General features: G+C 45.4%; 1 protein-coding gene across 1 annotated transcript in view; it reads right to left on the bottom strand.

Moving 5' to 3' along the window:
* Positions 1 to 15,711, bottom strand: part of LOC147018244 (uncharacterized) — a 78,886-nt gene extending 63,175 nt beyond the window's left edge. Inside the window, exon 1 of the mRNA XM_085897761.1 lies at positions 15,320 to 15,711. Coding sequence (XP_085753887.1) covers positions 15,320 to 15,638 — 319 coding nt within the window. The 5' untranslated portion in view covers positions 15,639 to 15,711. The remainder of the gene's footprint in view (positions 1 to 15,319) is intronic.
* Positions 15,712 to 18,617: the final 2,906 nt, after the last annotated feature.

The following is an 18,617-nucleotide window of genomic DNA, read 5'->3' as shown; positions in this document are numbered from 1 at the left end:
GCGGTTCGTTCCATGCTGCAGAGATAACCGAGCGGAGTTATCGTCGACCTGGACGGTTAGGATTATTTACCGGGCATTGTAAACTCACTATCAATCCCTTACGTGATGCAAGATGGAGATTCATTAAAGGAAGGAGACGAAGCAAAGCGGGAAAACAGTAAACACAATGCACTTTATTTACACACACACAGACAAGCACGTATTCACAGTCATACAATCAAGATGCAACAAAAGCAAATGCAATACGACGCAGAGCTACAACCGAATAAAAGGGGAATTATTTACAACACAAGCACACTTATACAGTTCTAAACTTGACGGACTGGCGCCACACACACACATTTACACAAAACCCCAAAGAAAAGAAAGTCGTGACTTCCCTGCGTGCCGTCAAGTCCCCCTCCTGCGACTTCAGCTTGGTCGCGCCTGGTTCCAATCTCCCTCGCGGCCGGTGAACCCTCTCCGGCACTCCTCATCCGGATGCGTAGGCTCGCGCCCCACAGCCGGCTCTGCTGCGTCTCACGTCCGCGCCTCCCGCGTGGCAGGCCGCTCGCAAAGCCGCGCGCGCGCAGGACCAAGATGACAGGAGACTCGGCAATGACGAGCGAAGAGAGAGAGAAGAGAAGAGGAGGAAGAGAGAGCGCGCCCTGCCAGTGTCCGTCTTTTATGGAGCGGGGCTCCGCCCTTCGCAGCGTGGGGCTCCGCCCGTCGCTCCGCCCCGTTCTCGGCTCCACCTCCCTTCGAGGAGTTTCGAGAAGCCTCTCGAAATGGGGCTTGCCCTCACTCCGACCACCTCACGCCGCGCATCCACCAATCGGGAGCGAGCCGCCGCACCCTCCCCTTCACACCGAGCGTGGTGGGGGGGATTCAGGCAGAAGCATCAGGCGGGGAAAACCCCACAGGCTCCACAAGTGCTTTTATTCTTACACGCGCCTGCATGGTGCTCGTTGAATGGCAAGTGGCGAAGATGTGGTAGCGTAGTTGTGGAAGGTGGCGTCGTGATCGTGAGATGTTGGTTGTGGCGATGTTCGTTGTTGTTTTAGCACCAAATTAACTATAGTCAAAGAAGAACGGCTAACTGAAGCGTCGCAGCCCAGATGAATCACATATATTCCCTCTATACAACAGGTTTGGGCTAACTACACATGAACTTACCGATACATCTCACCTGAGGACTCTTTACGGTGTAATGCGAATTTCCACAACCGTAACACCATATATATATATATATATATATATATATATATATATATACCACACACACACACACACACACACACACACACACACACACACACACACACACACACACACACACACACCCGGTCTGAAGTTTAAGAACACCCCCATTTTTCCTGTTTTTACTGAAATTTAAGCAGTATAATGTTTCAATGTACTCTGAAATTAAAGCATAGAACAAATAAACAATTGCAGATAAAAAAAAAAAATCATGGAATCGTTTTGTTGAACAAAATTTAATCTACATTTTTGACTCATCAAAGTAGCCAACTTTTGCAGATATAACAGCCGAACATACTCGTGGCATTATTTCTGCAATGGAAATCAAATATTGTTCAGAAGGTTTTTCCCAACACTGTTGCAGAAGTTCGCACAAATGTGTTGCACTTGTAGGTTGCTTTGCTTTCACCCTTCTGTCCAGTTCATCTCAAACCAGCTCGATGGGGTTTAAATCTGGAGACTGTGCTGGCCATTCCATGATTTGAAGCCTACAGTCTTGTTCTTTTCTTCAAAGGTAGTTCTGACATGGCCTGGAGGTATGTTTTGGGTCGTTATCTTGCTGTAGGATGAACCCCTGACCAACTAAGCGTAGACCAGAGGGTATTGCATGGCGCTGCAAAATGCTGTGGTCGCCCTTTTGGTTCAGGCTGCGAGTCATACTGTGCAAGTCGCCAACTCTGGATCCAGCAAAACAGCTCCAGATCATCACGCTTCCTCCTCCATGTTTGACAGTTGGTGTCACACACTGAGAAACCATCCTTTCATCTCCTCGACGGCGTACAAAAATCCTGCGTGATGAACCGAAGATTTCAAATTTTGATTCATCGGTCCGGGTGGTGATTCATGGCCCAGGCAAGCCTCTTTGTCTTATTTTGCCATCTTGGCAATGGCTCTCACTGCCACTTCACCTGTCAAACCTGCAGCTCAAAGTCTTCTCTTCACAGTTCAAACTGAGACTTCCTTACGTCGACCAGTGTTAAACAGTGCTTGAAGCTGCTGTCCTGTGAGCCGCCAATCACACAAGCTGTTGACTCTCAGAAACTTGTCTTCTGATTGTGTTGTGGCTTTGGGTCTATCAGACCTCTTTCTGTCAGAGTTTCCTCCAGTTTCCAAGCACCTTTTGAAGGTGTAGGAAACTGTACTCACCGACACCTTGACTTTTTTTGCAATTTCTCTAAAGGAAAGACCGACACTTTTAAGGGTTATAATGGTCTGTCTGTCTTCCTTTGTTAATTGACTTTTTCTTGCCATTATGACAGCAATATACTACTTCCTGCAGTGCAATATTGTCCAAATAATGCTTCAGAGGGTGTAGCAACAGAGTCTGTTCCAACACTGCTTTTATATAGAGGGTTTGTAACTAATCAACAAAAGTTGGGACACCTGTAGGAATTGTTTGCATCAACTTTCAAGGCATAATTTACTTCCATTGCTGCAGAACAGCTGCAGTTGCTAACCCATTACTTGTTCCCTGAAAAGGGCCTTTTTTAACAACTCTGAAATTTACATTATTTTTCAGTTTTTGGGAACCTAAACTTTTTTTTTTTTAACCTCTGGCAGTTTACCACTTAGCTTTGTACCATTTCAGGTTATTCACTGGACTTGAACTGCTTAAATTTCAGTAAAAACTGGAAAAGGGGGGGTGTTCTCAAACTTTTGACCGGTAGTATATATAATATATATTAGCGATACCCGTGCACATGCACGGGATAGCAGTACAACATAGCTGGTAGCAGACGACAGAACATACACGGAGAATGACAAAAATACGCATTGTGCAAAATGCAAGTGGTACTATGGAACACCAAGACTTCCCAAACAGTGTCGGCATGTCCGCCAAGTGCCACAGCAATTTCATAGGGGTTGTGTGACACCGAGCCGAGTTTTTAGTGTGCAAGCTTGGTATAATATATATATATATATATATATATATATATATATATATATATATATATATATATATATATATATATATATATATATATATATATATTGTTGTGGTTGACCAAATTCGCAAACCACCATTCAGGTCCCTTAGGTGAGATATCTCGGTAAGTATATGTGTAGTTAGGCCCAAACCCGTTGTCTAGAGGGAATAAATGTTATTCATGAGGGCTGCGACTCTTCAGGATAGCCGTTTTTCTTTTACTATCTTTATTTTGGACCAGCCGCCATTATTACCACCACCAACCACGTCTCAACAGCCATCACAACAACCACCAGCCACAACGCCGCTTCACCACAACCGCCACGACCTTTACCGTCACAACTCGCCACCATCGCATCACCGTCATCTCGCGCCACTCGTGGGCACCGATGCTGGACTCGTGTAGGGCGCGCACCGAGCAGCGTGTTCAAAAGCATCGCGGACTTTCCGAGAAAAACGGATCAAAAACGACTCACGCCCACTTTTGTTCCGTCCAATCGGTGAGCGAGGGGCGATTTGGCCCCGCCTCCAGGGCGTTGGAGGGCGGTCGCTATATGCAAATTCATGGATCAAAAAGCATTCACGCCCACTTTTCCTCGGGCCAATGGGGAGCGAGCAAGAGAGGTGAAAGGTCGGAGGCAGAGGGTCAAAGATGAAGGAGCGAGGCCACGGGGGATATAAGGGGCCGCGTTCGTCAGTCGAGGGAGTTCAGTTCGCAGGAGGAAGAGTTGAGTTGGAAGCGGCGGAAGAGTTGAGTTGAAGTGGCAGTTCGCAGTTGGGAGTTCGCGGAGTCGGAGTGAAGAAGACGGAGCTGTGGAGAGGCGGCGAAGGCGGACGAGGGGGTGCTCGCGTCGGATTCGGGGAACTGCGGAGAGAAAGGCCGGCGGCGCGACCGAGGTCGTGGTGGAGACGCTCGTCGCGGGACCCGCGATTTTGTGAAATCCTCCTTTCCCCGAGCATCAGCAACCCCCTCCTGTTTCCCCCCGCGCTGAGATAGTGCGACAAAGGGGGCCCCCTTCCCACCCCCTACCAGACACTGTCCGCGAGGCCCGCGGAGTTGAGGCACCACCGCCGCTCCGCGTCTCATCATCAGACGGGTAGGCCCGACACGGTCTCGGCCCCAGGCCCGCCTACCCCCCCTCATCCTGGAGGGTGGTTCTCTTTTCTTTTGCTTTGGGAATATGTGTTGTCGGCGCCGTCTGTGAAGTAAAATTGTATAAGTGTTGCCGTGTGCTCGCGTAGTCGGTATTAGATCTGCATTGTTGCATCTGCTTTTTGTCTTCTTCTTTTCCATGTGCTTTTGGTGGAATTGTATATGTGTGCTTTCCGTTCATCGCGAAATAAATGTGCTTATTATTGAACTGTTTTCCCGCTTCGCTTCGTCATTTCTTTCATTGAATCCTCATCTTGCTTCACGTAAAGGGTTGGTCGTGGGTTAAGACGCCCGATAATTAATCGAACCGTCGAGGTCGACGAATAACACCGCTCGGTTATCCCGATAGTACGGAACGGGTCGCTTAAGTGGCCCGTGTCCGAAGTCGACCTGCGGCGAGGTGCGATCGCCCGGTCTACCCTCCGTGTGGGTACTCAGGTAGGTCGAATTTGGCGAGCAACCCTATCCCACGCGGGGGCCGATTGGCACGATCGCGGTGAGACCGAAAGGTCCACCCGTGACTGGTTCCCGGCGTTAGTCCGAGAGGGTCACGACTGGATTGTCCGTCCGGTGGGCGACGTGCTGCGATTCGAGTTACGTGGCCGTCAGCACGCCGGCGGGCGCGAATCCGCGACAATATATATACACAGTATCTCACAAAAGTGAGTACACCCCTCACAAATATGTAAATAATTCAGTGTAACTTTTTAAACAGCTGTGCTGGAAACAAAAGCTTAGAGTTGATGACAGAGTAGGCATTCTGCAATATGGATGTAGGCACAAAACTGCCATTCCATAAAAACAATGTGGCATATTACGAATATTTCTGAAAGAGGAGGCAACAAAAGTGAGTACACCCCTGCTATTGTCTGCATAAGAAGTAAGTCAAGCATGGTAAAACGGCTTCCATTTTCATCATTTTCTGCATATTTAAGTCAAAGAGTGTTAAAGGTACAAATATGTACCAAACAATACACACAATGTCCATAGAGCTGCAACCTCCGTGGTATGTTAAAAGTGAAGAAGTGTACTCAATGCAGTAATTATCCATCTGCTTGCTGAAGAAATAATTGCATAGGAAATACTGTACCAATCGCCATTGACAAAGCAGCATGGCTCCTCATGGTAAAGAGCTCTCGAAAGATGTCAAAGATCGAATCGTTGCCCAACATAAAGATGGCCAAGGATACAAGATCAGTGCTTCTTTGAAAGTAAGCCCCAACACCGTGGCCAAGGTCATCCAGAGGTTCTCCAAGAAGCATATAACAATGAGTTGTGCTCACCAGGGCAGACCAGCAAAGATGACTGCACGTACTGTTCGCCAAGTTCAGAATCTAGTCCTCCAAGACAGACGACAAAGTGCCGCCAAGATTGCTGAAGAGATTTCCACAGCTTCTGGCCAGTCTGTTATGCGCAAACATGAAGCAGAGCCACAAGAAAGCTCGCAAACAGTTTGCTAAAGCACATCAATCCAAGCCCCTGGACTACTGGCAACATGTCCTATGGTCTGATGAAACGAAGATCAATTTGTTTGGATCTGATGGAGTGCAGCGTATCTGGCGGCGACCTGGGGAACAGTACCAAGACAAGTGCATTATCCCTACTATCATGCATGGTGGTGGTCGTGTCATGGTTTGGGGATGCATGAGTACTGCCGGTACTGGAGAGCTCAAGTTCATCGAGGGAAATATGGATTCTATAATGTCCTGTGACATCCTGAAGGAGATGTTACCCTCCGTGTGAAAACTTGGTAGAGGAGCTGTATTTCAGCACGAAAACGATCCAAAGCATCGTTCCAAGCAGACAACTGCCTTTCTGAAGAAGTCTAAGGTCAATGTGTTGGAGTGGCGAACCATGTCACCTGATCTAAACCCAATAGAACACCTGTGGGGCATCCTTTAATGTAAGGTTGAGGGACGAAAGGTGTCCAACATCACGCAACTTCGAGAAGTCATTGCAGAAGAGTGGAACAAGATCCCAGGAAAGACATGTGGAACACTGGCCCACTCCATACCGAGTAGAATAGCTGCTGTGTTCAAAAACAATGGTGGACATACAAAATAGTGAAAACAATAACCCTTCAATGTGAGAAAGTACATCGGGTGTACTCACTTTTGTCCCCCCCCCCACCCATTTTCACAGATATGCCCAGTATGCCACATTGTTTCCACAGAATAAATGTTTTGGGCCTGTACATGTATGACAGGACGTCAACTCGATCATTTATTTGAGTCTTGTGTTGGTTGATAATACATCGAAGTAAAAAGTTACAACAAAATATGTACATTTTTGTAAAGGGTGTACTCACTTTTGTGAGATACTGTGTGTATATATATATATATATATATATATATATATATATATATATATATATATATATATATATATATATAGATAGATATATATATAGATATATACGTATACATAAAATCAGATGCATCTCCTGACTTATGGTGAGCATCGCCGCAGATTATGTCTCACACAGTAAAACCGCATAATCCGCACAGAACAACCATCCATCTGCCACCCAGACAATTGTTCCTGCGAATGCAAACCATTCAACCAGAAGGCACGAGATGTGACCGGCGGGAAAATCAAAATACTGTACGAGTGTGACGAGCACTCTGCTGACCCCCATTGGACAACAGTCCACACCAAAGCTGTTGGTGTGGACAGTTGTCCAATGGGGATTAGCGGAGTGCTCGTCACACTACATATATATATATACACACACACACACACACACACACACACACACACACACACACACACACACACACACACACACACACACACACACACACACACACACACACACACACGGGGTCCTCGACTTACGACGGAGTTCCCTTCCTACGACACGTCGTAATGCAATTTTCCATGCAAGTTGGAACACACCTTTTAGTGTGTTCTGCCCCTCATTCCTCAAACAATCTTTTCGCCTTCTCCTGAATCAACATAAGGCTCATTGGGATACGCCGTTAATGGTGGTCTTCCAGCCAAAGAACTACCGTACAATTCGGACTATTAGCCGCAACTTTTCCCCCTCAACTTCGACCTCTGCGGCTAGTTTATGGATTTTTCCGATGTTGCGGGTTTTCCCGATGACGTGTTCAGGCCAAATCAAGTTGTTGTCGTCAGTCTCTCGTCTATGTTAAGATTCACATTAGGTTTCAAAACTGGTTTTGACTCTTCGTGAATTCAAAACTCACTGTAAAAATCCTCTTCCTGCAGAAAGTCAATTAATTTTCTGACTCATCGCAGAGAGGTTATTCTTCTTACTTGGATCGACGTCGTTATTTATCTATATGGTATTTATATTTACGTTTATTACCTTGCATTGTTAACCGAAACTTGAAAAACGTACAATGAGCAATAAAAAGTTCAATCCACACTCCAAGCGTCTTCCCTGATCGCCGCGGCTGTTTGTGTGTTCCCCTGCTTTCTTCAGTGATGAGTTTGCGACCTCAGAATATATTTAGAGAGATATTGATTTGGTAAGAGTACGATATGAAGAAACAAGAGGTCCACACGAGGAATTCAAAACCCACAGAGGGGCGAACTTTCTCGCTGCAAAAAGTCAACAAAGGCTTTCAGAGGTAGGAAATGCGATGACCCGAACTGGAAGACGAACTTGAAGACTGCCATGCTAATTTTCGTTTTTGCGCTTGGTTTTTTTTAGGTCATCTCTATCATCTCAGTAGAGATGACCTAATAACCCCAGTCTTGAAGTCTGTCCGTCCGTCCGTCCGTCCACAATCAAGCCGAGTGGAGACAAATAACCAATAGTGGAATGGACAGAGGTCGATGAGACATGCACAACGATATAACTTTCAAGGTCGTCCAAGGTCGAGGTCAACGTCACGAGGCTGTCAAAGTTGCGAAAATCGTCGAATTCAAAACGTATCTCCTCCCTCATTTATCAAGAGAGATCAAATGTTATTAGTGATTCAGATACTATGGACTATTATCTCGAACAACACGAGCCATTTTTTTGAAATTTGCTCTCGTTCCGATTTTATAGCCCTTCAAACTTCGTTCTGATTCCCCTTATGGGCCGTTCATAAAGTACATACAAAAAAAAGTATTAAAAAAATTAAGAACCGGAACTCTCCGAGACAAATATTACATTTGAAGCTTTTGTCAGATTTAACTAAAACAATGGAACACAACTTTATATGCACACTTACTTTCGTTTGTGACATTAACATTGTTTTGAATGTCAATTTGTACTTTTACTTTCATAAATGATGTGGTGTGATATTAAAAGAAAAAGGTAAATTACACCACTAGGGACTGCAATGTCATGGCTTACAAACATCGGTTCATAAGGAACTGCTGGCTTTGCAAGCGAATAGCAATGTATGAGGGGGGTGGGTGGGCGGAAACTCGCCTGCATACAGAGGGGGTGGGTGGTTTTGAAACCCGGAAGTAGAGCGTACGTACTTTATGAACTGCCCCTATTCCAGTCTGGCACAGTTACTTTCGACCTCTGGCAGAGATGACCGGCACTCCCTCTTGGGGGTATTTTTTCTTAATAATTTATGGGAGATGTGTCGTAACCACGAAACGTCGTCGAGACTGTCGTAACCCGAGAATTGCCTGTATACATAATTATACAGCAGACGAGGCGTAAGTCGGCAGCGTGTAACTTGTCACTTCGCCTAAGTCAGCAGCGTCAAAAAGTCCCGAATTTATCTAATGTTAAATCCCTTGGAATAGTCTGTAAGTCGTCATCTCTAAGTCGTCAGATGTTGTCCGCTCCCGCGTAATGGAAACTCAAGTAAATTACCACGCCTAACTCGTCACACGGAACTGCTGCCTCGTGAGAAGCCCAATTTCATGGAATCGTGATGCGCGCTCATTGGTTTACACCGCCAGTGATAGGCTATTTATAACTGCGCTGCTTTCAGCTCAGTCAGCACGCCGTCCCACAGGCCATCTGAAGAGGTAGGCAGACTGTGCAATACAGTCTCTGGCGAAGGAGTAAAGGATCGATCGAGCTTAGTGTTGAAGTCCGATCATGGTATTATATTGGCTTGTTTTGTACATCACCGCACTCACTTACACATAGGCATCGAGTGGTAGTCATCACCATGATGACTGTGTGTCATGTAATTTGTCGACATACCATCACCGATGGTATATGAGTTGTCTTACAGTTGTTCATTATCTTTATTTTGATAAACTGATTCATGAATTCCATCTTTGCTTTATCACTTTCCAACTCACCAATGAACCCCCACCTATGCCCCGAGGATTGAGTTTCCCTTTTGGTACAATAGCCGGCTTAGAGGTTGTTACGCCCTCTCACACGTACGTGTCCAGGTCACGCACGACTCCATCCTTCACCCCACAGTCATCATGAATGTTCGCATACGCGCAAGTCGTCACTTTTTTCTCGGTCTCGATGGTGACGACTTACGAGTAGTCTACTGTGTGTATATATATATATATATATATATATATATATATATATATATATATATATATATATATATATATATATATATATATATATATATATATTGTTGCGGATTCGCGCCCGCCGGCGTGCGACGGCCACGTAACTCGAATCGCGGCACGTCGCCCACCGGACGGACAATCCAGTCGTGACCCTCTCGGACTAACGCCGGGAACCAGTCACGGGTGGACCTTTCGGTCTCACCGCGATCGAGCCAATCAGCCCCCGCGTGGGATAGGGTTGCTCGCCAAATTCGAACTACCTAAGTACCCACGCGGAGGGTAGACCGGGCGATCGCACCTCGCCGCAGGTCGACTTCGGACACGGGCCACTTAAGCGACCCGTTCCGACTATCAGAATAACCGAGCGGTGTTATCGTCGACCTCGACGGTTCGATTAATTATCGGGCGTATTCAGCCCACTACCAACCCTTTACGTGAAGCAAGATGGGGATTCAATGGAGGAAAAGACGAAGCGAAGCGGGAGAACAGTTCAACAATAAAGCACGTTTATTCTCGGCACACGGGAAGCACACAAATACAATTCCACCAAATGCACACAGAAAAGAAAACACAATTCCATTTACACAAAAAGCAAACATAAAAGTGAAAACACAGTGCAGAGCTAATTCCGACTACCGAGCACACGGCAACACTTATACAATTCTACTTCACAGACGGCGCCGACAACACATACCCAAAACCAAGGAAAAGAAATACCCTCAAGAATGAGGTAGGCCTGGGGCCGAGACCTGGTCGGGCCTACCCGTCTGGTGATGAGACGCGGAGCGGCGATGGCCCCGCAACCCGCGGGCCTCGTGGACAGTGCCTGGCAGGGGGTGGGAACGGGGCCCCCTTGGTCGCACTATCTCAGCGCGGGGGGAAACAGGAGGGGGGTTGCTGATGCTCGGGGCATAGAGGATCTTTATTATATGCGCGACGAGCGTCTCCACCTCGGCCAGGTCGCGCTGCCGGCCTCCCAGGGGTGCAGCTCCCTGCACGACGCGAGCACCCTTCGTCCGACTCGCCGCCTCTCCACAGCTCGTCCCCTCCGTTCCGACTCTCCTTCGCCTCGTTCCGACCTTTACGACTCCCTTCTTCCTCGTTCCGACTTCTTACTCCTTCGTTCCTTTCTTCCTCGTTCCGACTTCTTACTACCGCTTTTTACTGACGAACACCGTCCTTTTATCCCCCCGTAACTTCGCCTTTGACCCCCTCCCTTTGACCTTTCAACTCGCTCCCCATTGGCCCGACAAAAAGTGGGCGTGAAGGCTTTTTGATCCACAAATTTGCATATATCGATCGCCCTGGGACCGGGGCCAGTCGCCCCTCGCTCACCGATTGGACGGCAAAAAGTGGGCGTGTGTCGTTTTGGATCCGTTTTTGAAGCAGAAAATCCGTGATTTTGTACACGCTGTTCAACGTGCGCCCTACACGAGTCCAGCATCGGTGCCCATGAGTGGCGCGAGACGACGGCGATGCGATGGTGGCGAGTTGTGACGGTAAAGGTCGTGGCGGTTGTGGTGAAGCGGTGGTTGTGGTTGGTGGTTGATGTTGTGGTTGTGATGGTGGCGATTGGTCCAAAATAAAGATAGTAAAAGAAAAACGGCTATCCTGAAGAGTCGCAGCACGTATAAATGACATGTATTCCCACTAGACAACGGGTTTGGGCCTAACTACACATGCACTTACCGAGATACCTCACCTAAGGGACCTGAATGGTGGTTTGCGAATCTGGTAACCACAACAATATATAGTTAAGGATTCAGCGGTGGCGGGATTCGCACTCGACTCTTGACCCCAGTGTTAAGGATTCGGACGTCACTTAACAGCACAGCAGTCTCCGGGGTTTATAACGCCGGCTGGTTCGGCACAATTCTCGGGTTATGTGCCTGCAGACAGGGTTACGCGCCTGTCAATTCTTAGACAACATGCAGACAAGAGACGGACAGCATGCAGACAAGACACAGAGTACTTGGTGATGCTTCATGGACGAGAGGAAAAGTGTCAAAGGCACGAATGCGGCTCGCGACAAGCCAATGTCGACGGATTCGAGCACCCAGCTCAAACACACCGCATGCAAAATGGCGGCGTCGTCCTACTTTTGTCGCACCGCCCACGCACTCAGCCTCAGCGCGTTCAGCCCCCGTAAGGTCGACAGCCCAAGAGGAAAGATCTATGGTATGCTCCAGCTGGCTTTCCACAAGGTCCAGCATACAAGTCCAGGCCTGGCCTGTTCACCAGGTTAGGCCAAATCGGGGTGTTGGGCTCCGCAGGTGGATCGATGGAACCACAAGACCTGTCGTCGAGCCGTGAGGTAAGGACAGAGGCTCCGTGGTTAGACGCAGGTTGAATCTGTCGATGACCTCATCATAAAGTCGATCGTCGACTCACAGCAGCCAGTTCCTCTCAAAGCAGATTGCAGCCTCCCATTCGTCGTTTCTCCTGCCTCTTTCATGAAGCAGATCGCAAAAACCCTCATGCAGTTTCTCCTACTGCTGATCACCCGACTCGGCACTCATCGTTTCTCTGTTGCCTTCCCGGCGCTCGCTTTCCTCGAAGCCGACTGCTCCTCCAGCAGATCGCGACTCGACACTCTCGTTTCTCGCCAGCAGAAGGTAGAATGACCTCATTCAGTCCCTTCCTTGCCTTTCTTTCGGACGAAAAACCGATCGCGCCACCTCTGCGCACAGTTTCACCACCGCCTTCCCGGCGCTCCTGCAGTTTCACTTCCTCTTTCTTTTGGGGCGCGCCCCTTTACGAAGCCGACAAACTCCTCCCCTTCCCAGAGCAATGGGCGGAGACTCCTTCGGAGTGGGGAACGAAGAAGAAGAACCTCTCTGTCCACCACCACTGTACGAACAATAAACAGCCTCTTACACCTCCCGACACACATGTAACGTCCATTTACGGAACAACCTGGCTAAACATGCATTTAATGGGGGATCTGGGATAATCCTATATTTAATAACACACTAAGGGCCATTTCCGCAATATATATATATATATATATATATATATATATATATATATATATATATATATATATATATATATATATATATCACGATATCTCAAAAAGTTGTGGACAAATTGAGACGAAATTTGGTGGACAGGTTGGGTGTGTGACAAGGACACATTGATTCGATTTTGGTAAAGATCCGAATCCAGATCTGGATACGAGAATTTTCATTTTTCAAGTGATTCTTCACCATTGAGAGATGGTAATGGGGACAAAAACAATATATAGCACGATATCTCAAAAATGTATTGGGCCCGACATGTTCTCATGGATCAAGCATTACGTGGCGGAGGTATGCGCTCTACCGAATGCCCGTCTAGTTTAATTAACCTCCGCCATCGAAGATCGGAGGTTACCGTTTTCACCCCTTTCTGTTTGTGTTTGTTTGTGAACAGTATTACGGAAAAACTCCTTGACTGATTTCAACGAAACTTGGTGGGGGGATTAGGTATGGTCCATGGATCATGCCATTAGATTTTGGACTTGGTCCAAAATCCAATATGGTCGCTATGGAGGCCATTTTGAAAAAATATTTGAATTTTTTTTATTTTTTTGCATTTCTACATGTTTTAAGTGATTTCCAACCCCCCCCCCCCCCAAAAAAAAAAAATTGTTAGAGAAAAAATAATTTTTGCAACTTTTTTTTCAACAAAATTTAGATTTTTTTTTTGCATTCCTACATGTTATAAGTGATTTCCAACAAAAAAAAAACATGCCAAAATTATAATTGCGGCTAATTTTGGAACTTCAGGTGGATATACCCACGTAAAATCAATTTCTGTCTCAAGGAATCTAGTTATGACGAATGAATTGAGTGTGTAAAAGTTAAAAGTAAAAGGGAAAGTTGCAAACTATAACTCTGTGAGCACTGTTGACATCAAATTGAATGAATAGGATATCAGGTTCACTTGAGTGACCTCGCAGTATTGGCGGCGGAGGTTTTGCACTCTACCGAGTGCTCCCCCTCTAGTTCTGAGATGGACTCGTAAATACTATAAATGACAAGTTGGAAAGGTAATGAACTGAGAATGGTACAATGGGAAAGGGGCAGGTAAAGGATATATGAAGAGCTGCTTACCTCATACCAGGACCTTCAGTAGCAAAAACATTTTCAAAGATAAACACGTCAATAAGTCACATAAACTTGAATATTCTGCTGCACCCAAGAACTGGCACCGAGATAGCTTGTTTAACTGTCAACCTCTGCCTGCAAGCACACCTTTCACCACCCCCAACCACACACAGGCGCATCATCGACACCTGCATGCAAGCGTGCCTTGGTGGACATATGAGTGTGTGTTGGCAGAGGGTGGAGTCATCAGCCCCGACGCTCCCCCGACCTACACGTGTTACTATATCAATGCCTTGCTTGCCATTTCTTTGTTCATTTTTCTCTCCAATCTTATCTATATCTCTATCTCTATCTCTCTCTCTCTCTTGCCCTCTGCATGTAAACAAAGATTTGAGTAGTCGATCAAGGTCAACCCGTTTATATTTGCGTGCATTGTAGTGCGGCCCATTGGGGAGCTGTCCCCTCGGGTGGGTGGGGTTATTTCTACTTGTTGCATTTTTTTTAATTACCATTATGATTAAAAAATAATAATTAAATGTTAGTGCACGAATTAGTGTGGAGACACTTTACACCGACCCGGCATTGGGGTACCAAGAACAAATGAGCACAGTTGGGGTAAAACTCCACGTAGCAATGTTGCTTGAAACCGCTCGAGTATTTCAGGTGTGGGCCCTCATGTGGCCGGGACTGAAGAGCATCAACTCCCTCCCAAAGTGACAATGTGATGCATTCTCCCAAGGATAGTGTCGACAATTCAATCCGAAGACCTTTCTCAACCTCATCACAGATAAACTATGCAGCTTCAATAATTCCCTTGGGGGGGGGGGTGATCTATTTGTAAATGTTACACAATGGGGAGGGGGTGAGGATGGAGTGGGAGGAGGAGTGGGCGGTTAGAACAAGAGAATTCGTTCAAAAAAATGTCAGAGAGATGATAGGAGAAAGAGAGGGGAGTGGGGTAGGGAGGGGAGTGGGGTAGGGAGGGGAGTGGGGTAGGGAGGGGAGTGGGGTAGGGAGGGGAGTGGGGTAGGGAGGGGAGTGGGGTAGGGAGGGGAGTGGGGTAGGGAGGGGAGTGAGGGAGGGGAGTGAGGAAGGAGAGTGAGGAAGGGAGGGGAGTGAGGAAGGGAGCGGAGTGGGGGAGGGAGGGGAGGGGAGTGGGGAAGAGAAGAGAAGGGCTTGCGTATTTGGGGGAAGAGGGGGGGTGAAGAGAGAGGGGGCATAATCAAATTTTATCCTATTTGCGTCGATAATAAATAGATACCCATGCAAAGAGCAAGATTGTGAGATGTATTTATGGTTAGTCGACAAAGTAGAGTTTATGAAAGAATCGAGGTACATTCAGTAGACCGTGTACACACAAAGGATGTTTGGATTCCTAAAGTACAAGACTGCGTGCGCGGCCTTGTGGACCTGGTCCTGGGCCCTCCTGCCGAGTAAACATACCGGGCCACCAGTATGTCCGAGCCACGTTCCTGTACGTGCGCCTCAAGTTGTAATGCAGTCCGTCGGGACCGACGTGCGACGCCGCCACCAAAGGCCGACGCTCTCCCGCCTCCACCGGCACTTCGACGGAGGCGCCACCGCCGGGCCGTCCGCAGCGCAGGGCCCCTCCAGACGTGTGGAACCCGCTGGCTGCACGGCCGATGCGCAATGCGGTCTCTCCGTCCGTACCTGGGGCGTACGGGGCCTCTGGGTGCGTGAGGTACCGCAGCACAGCCCCGTAGGAAAAGTGCTCCACGGAAGGTGCCCATTTCGTCGCCATTTCCGCGGCTTTGTTGTCGACTCGGCAGCGATGGCTTTTGGGTACCCACGTGCTCTTCAACGAACGATACCTCAAGTCGTTTATTCTTTCCTTCCGTTTAAAGATATAATTGTGCTTCCTCGATCACGGATCCTCGGTTGACAAACGCTTATTTTCATTCACGATCAGAGCGCGACGATAAAAGGTGGGAATCGTTGGAGCACATTTTCTACAGATATACACCTTCATTATTGCACTGAATAAATATTTCAACCTTTACATTTTCATTATGTTGTTAATTCATTTATATCTTTTAGAGTCATCGACTACTAATGGATGCTTCAGATAACTCTCCTTTGTCGGTCATATATATATATATATATATATATATATATATATATATATATATATATATATATATATATATATAATTATATTTAGAATAAAAAAATTTATATATAATTAAATTTAAAAAATAATTATATATATATATATATTAAAGTAAAGAATAATTTAAAAAATTATAAATATATATATATATATATATATATAATTAGAAAAAAAAAAAAATATATATATATATATATATATATATATATATATATATATATATATTAAAGTAAAGAATAATTAAAAAAAATTATAAATATATATATATATAATTAGAAAATATATATATATATATATATATATATATATATAATTAGAAGAAAAAAATTATATATATATATATATATATATATATAATTAGAATAAAAAATGATATATATATATATATATATATAATTAGAAAAAAGATGATATATATATATATATATATATATATATATATATATATATATATATATATATATATATATTTAGAAGAAAAAAATATATATATAATTAGAAAAAATATATATTACGTATGCAAATCTCGCGGAATTTTTTGCCTTGTTCCAATTGCCCTGTTGCAACTACCCATACTACTTGCTTTCTGCACTATCAATTTCAACATGCACTGTCTTAGCATCTCAACTTCCACACATACTGTGATGGCTGCCCTGGTTTCAGATTTCAGATTGTGCTGACGTATTTTGGTGAACACTTAGCTTCTTAAACAAGCTCAAATGAGCTAAGATCCTCATCCTCTTAATTATGACGTCATAAAAACGAATATGACGTCATTGTGATGTATCAGGTTTGCGATAAATAATTATCTGTGCTAATGCCCGGCTTGATTCCCGCAAACAAAATTCAAACAGCTTGCCTAGTTTCGGAGATAATGGTATAGGCGATTTCCATTAGCGGCGATATTATGACGTCAACTTTTTTTTCTGGGAAGAATTTCCAAAATCGGAGATGGTTACTGCCTGCGCGTGGGCTTTCTGCATATACATGGCAAGTTTCACGACGATCCCATAAAAACTTGGTTGTGAAACAAAAAATGTCAAAAAATAGGAATGACGTCATAAAAATTTATACGACGTCATAGTGATGTATCATATGTGCGGTAATTCATCTCTGCTAATGCCCTGTTCGATTCCCGCAAACAGAATTCAAAAAGCTTGCCTAGTTTCGGAGATAATTTTTTAGGCGATTTCCATTAGCGGAGACATTATGACGTCATAACCTTTTTTCTAGGAGGAATTTCCAAAATCGGAGATGGTTACTGTCTGCACAGGGTATTTTTTTACATATATATGCCAAGTTTCAGGAAGTTTCGATGAAAACTGTAGGCTGTGAAACAAAAAAAGTCCACAACAAGAAGATGAAGAACAACAACGTGAGTAAGACTTAGAGATCCTCCACGAGGATCTAAAAATGTCCTCAGTTATCAGGACAGGTCTAAGACAATCTGAGTGAAGTGTCTAAATTTAATATATTATGGAGTTTTCTTTGAATAATATTGTGTCACGAGTCATTTTTCACAAGTCTTTCGTTAAATGGCCCATTTATACTGATCTCTGAGGTACCCCGACTACATCCTCCCAGTCACTCTCTGCTTCCTATCACAAAGCCACTCTCCAGTCCAGTCAGTTACCTGACCAGCCTCCTCACCTTAGTAGATCCTCCAATAACACATTAATGAATGGGTGCTTACTCACGTATTTTTTAAACCATTTTATGTGATCATTGAAATTGTATTTCCGAGAAGACTCTTAACCCCACTGTCCAAATCATTGGTGTAAATTATGAATAATAATGGCCATAGTACCAATCCCTGGGGTACCCCATTCCCCAGTGTGAGACATCCTCCCAATATCAGTCCCTGTTTGTTTTTGTGTTTTTTAATCCAGTTAGCTACCCCCACCAGGTGCTCAAAACTCAGATATTTTAACCACTGGATAAGTGGTTAAAATTCTTATCCAAATGGTTAACTGATCATCAACTGAGGAAGCAATACCATTTAAAAAAGTATTGTTACGTTTGAGGGGGGGTATGCATTCAAAGGGTAATTAGGATGTTTAATTAGGTATGCCATGTTGTTCGAGTTTACCAGGATCTCGATGTAATAAGTAGCAATTCAATGGTGATAAGTTGTCTAGTAAATGTTCATTTCTTCAAGGGGGAAATGATAATTGTCACGTAATTAGATAGGGACACGGGATAGGGTAAGTGTGTCTGCGTAAACCCCTTTTAGTAGTCCCTGGAGGCTGGCCATGACGTCACAGGACAGTGCAGCGGATGGCTCCGCCCCGTGATCACGATTGGCAGAAGGTGACGGCGGTGGGCCAATAAACGGCTCGATTGGAAGTGACGAGGACAGGAGGATAAAAAGGTTCTGTTCGGGGTCGAAAAGGTAGAGGAAGAAGATCGGGACAGAAAGATCGTGGTTTTTTTTTTTTGGTGTGGAGGCTGTTGCGCGGAGAGCGTGCTTGTTGTTGTGCTGATTCGATCGTGTTCTTCATCGTGTCTTGGAGCCTTGCTGAGCCTCGTGCCTCACCTTGGTTGGCTCTGGGGTTCTGCTGACTCGGAGTACGGGGTCGAACGGCGGGCGGACCTGCCTCCCTCTCCTGC

This window comes from Eptatretus burgeri, chromosome 10 (genome assembly GCF_056783735.1).
Source record: "Eptatretus burgeri isolate ZD-2024b chromosome 10, Ebu_testis_v1, whole genome shotgun sequence".
Lineage (NCBI taxonomy): Eukaryota > Metazoa > Chordata > Myxini > Myxiniformes > Myxinidae > Eptatretus > Eptatretus burgeri.
The sequence above is the reverse complement of the archived record's forward strand: the minus strand, read 5'-3'. Positions and strand labels throughout refer to the sequence as shown.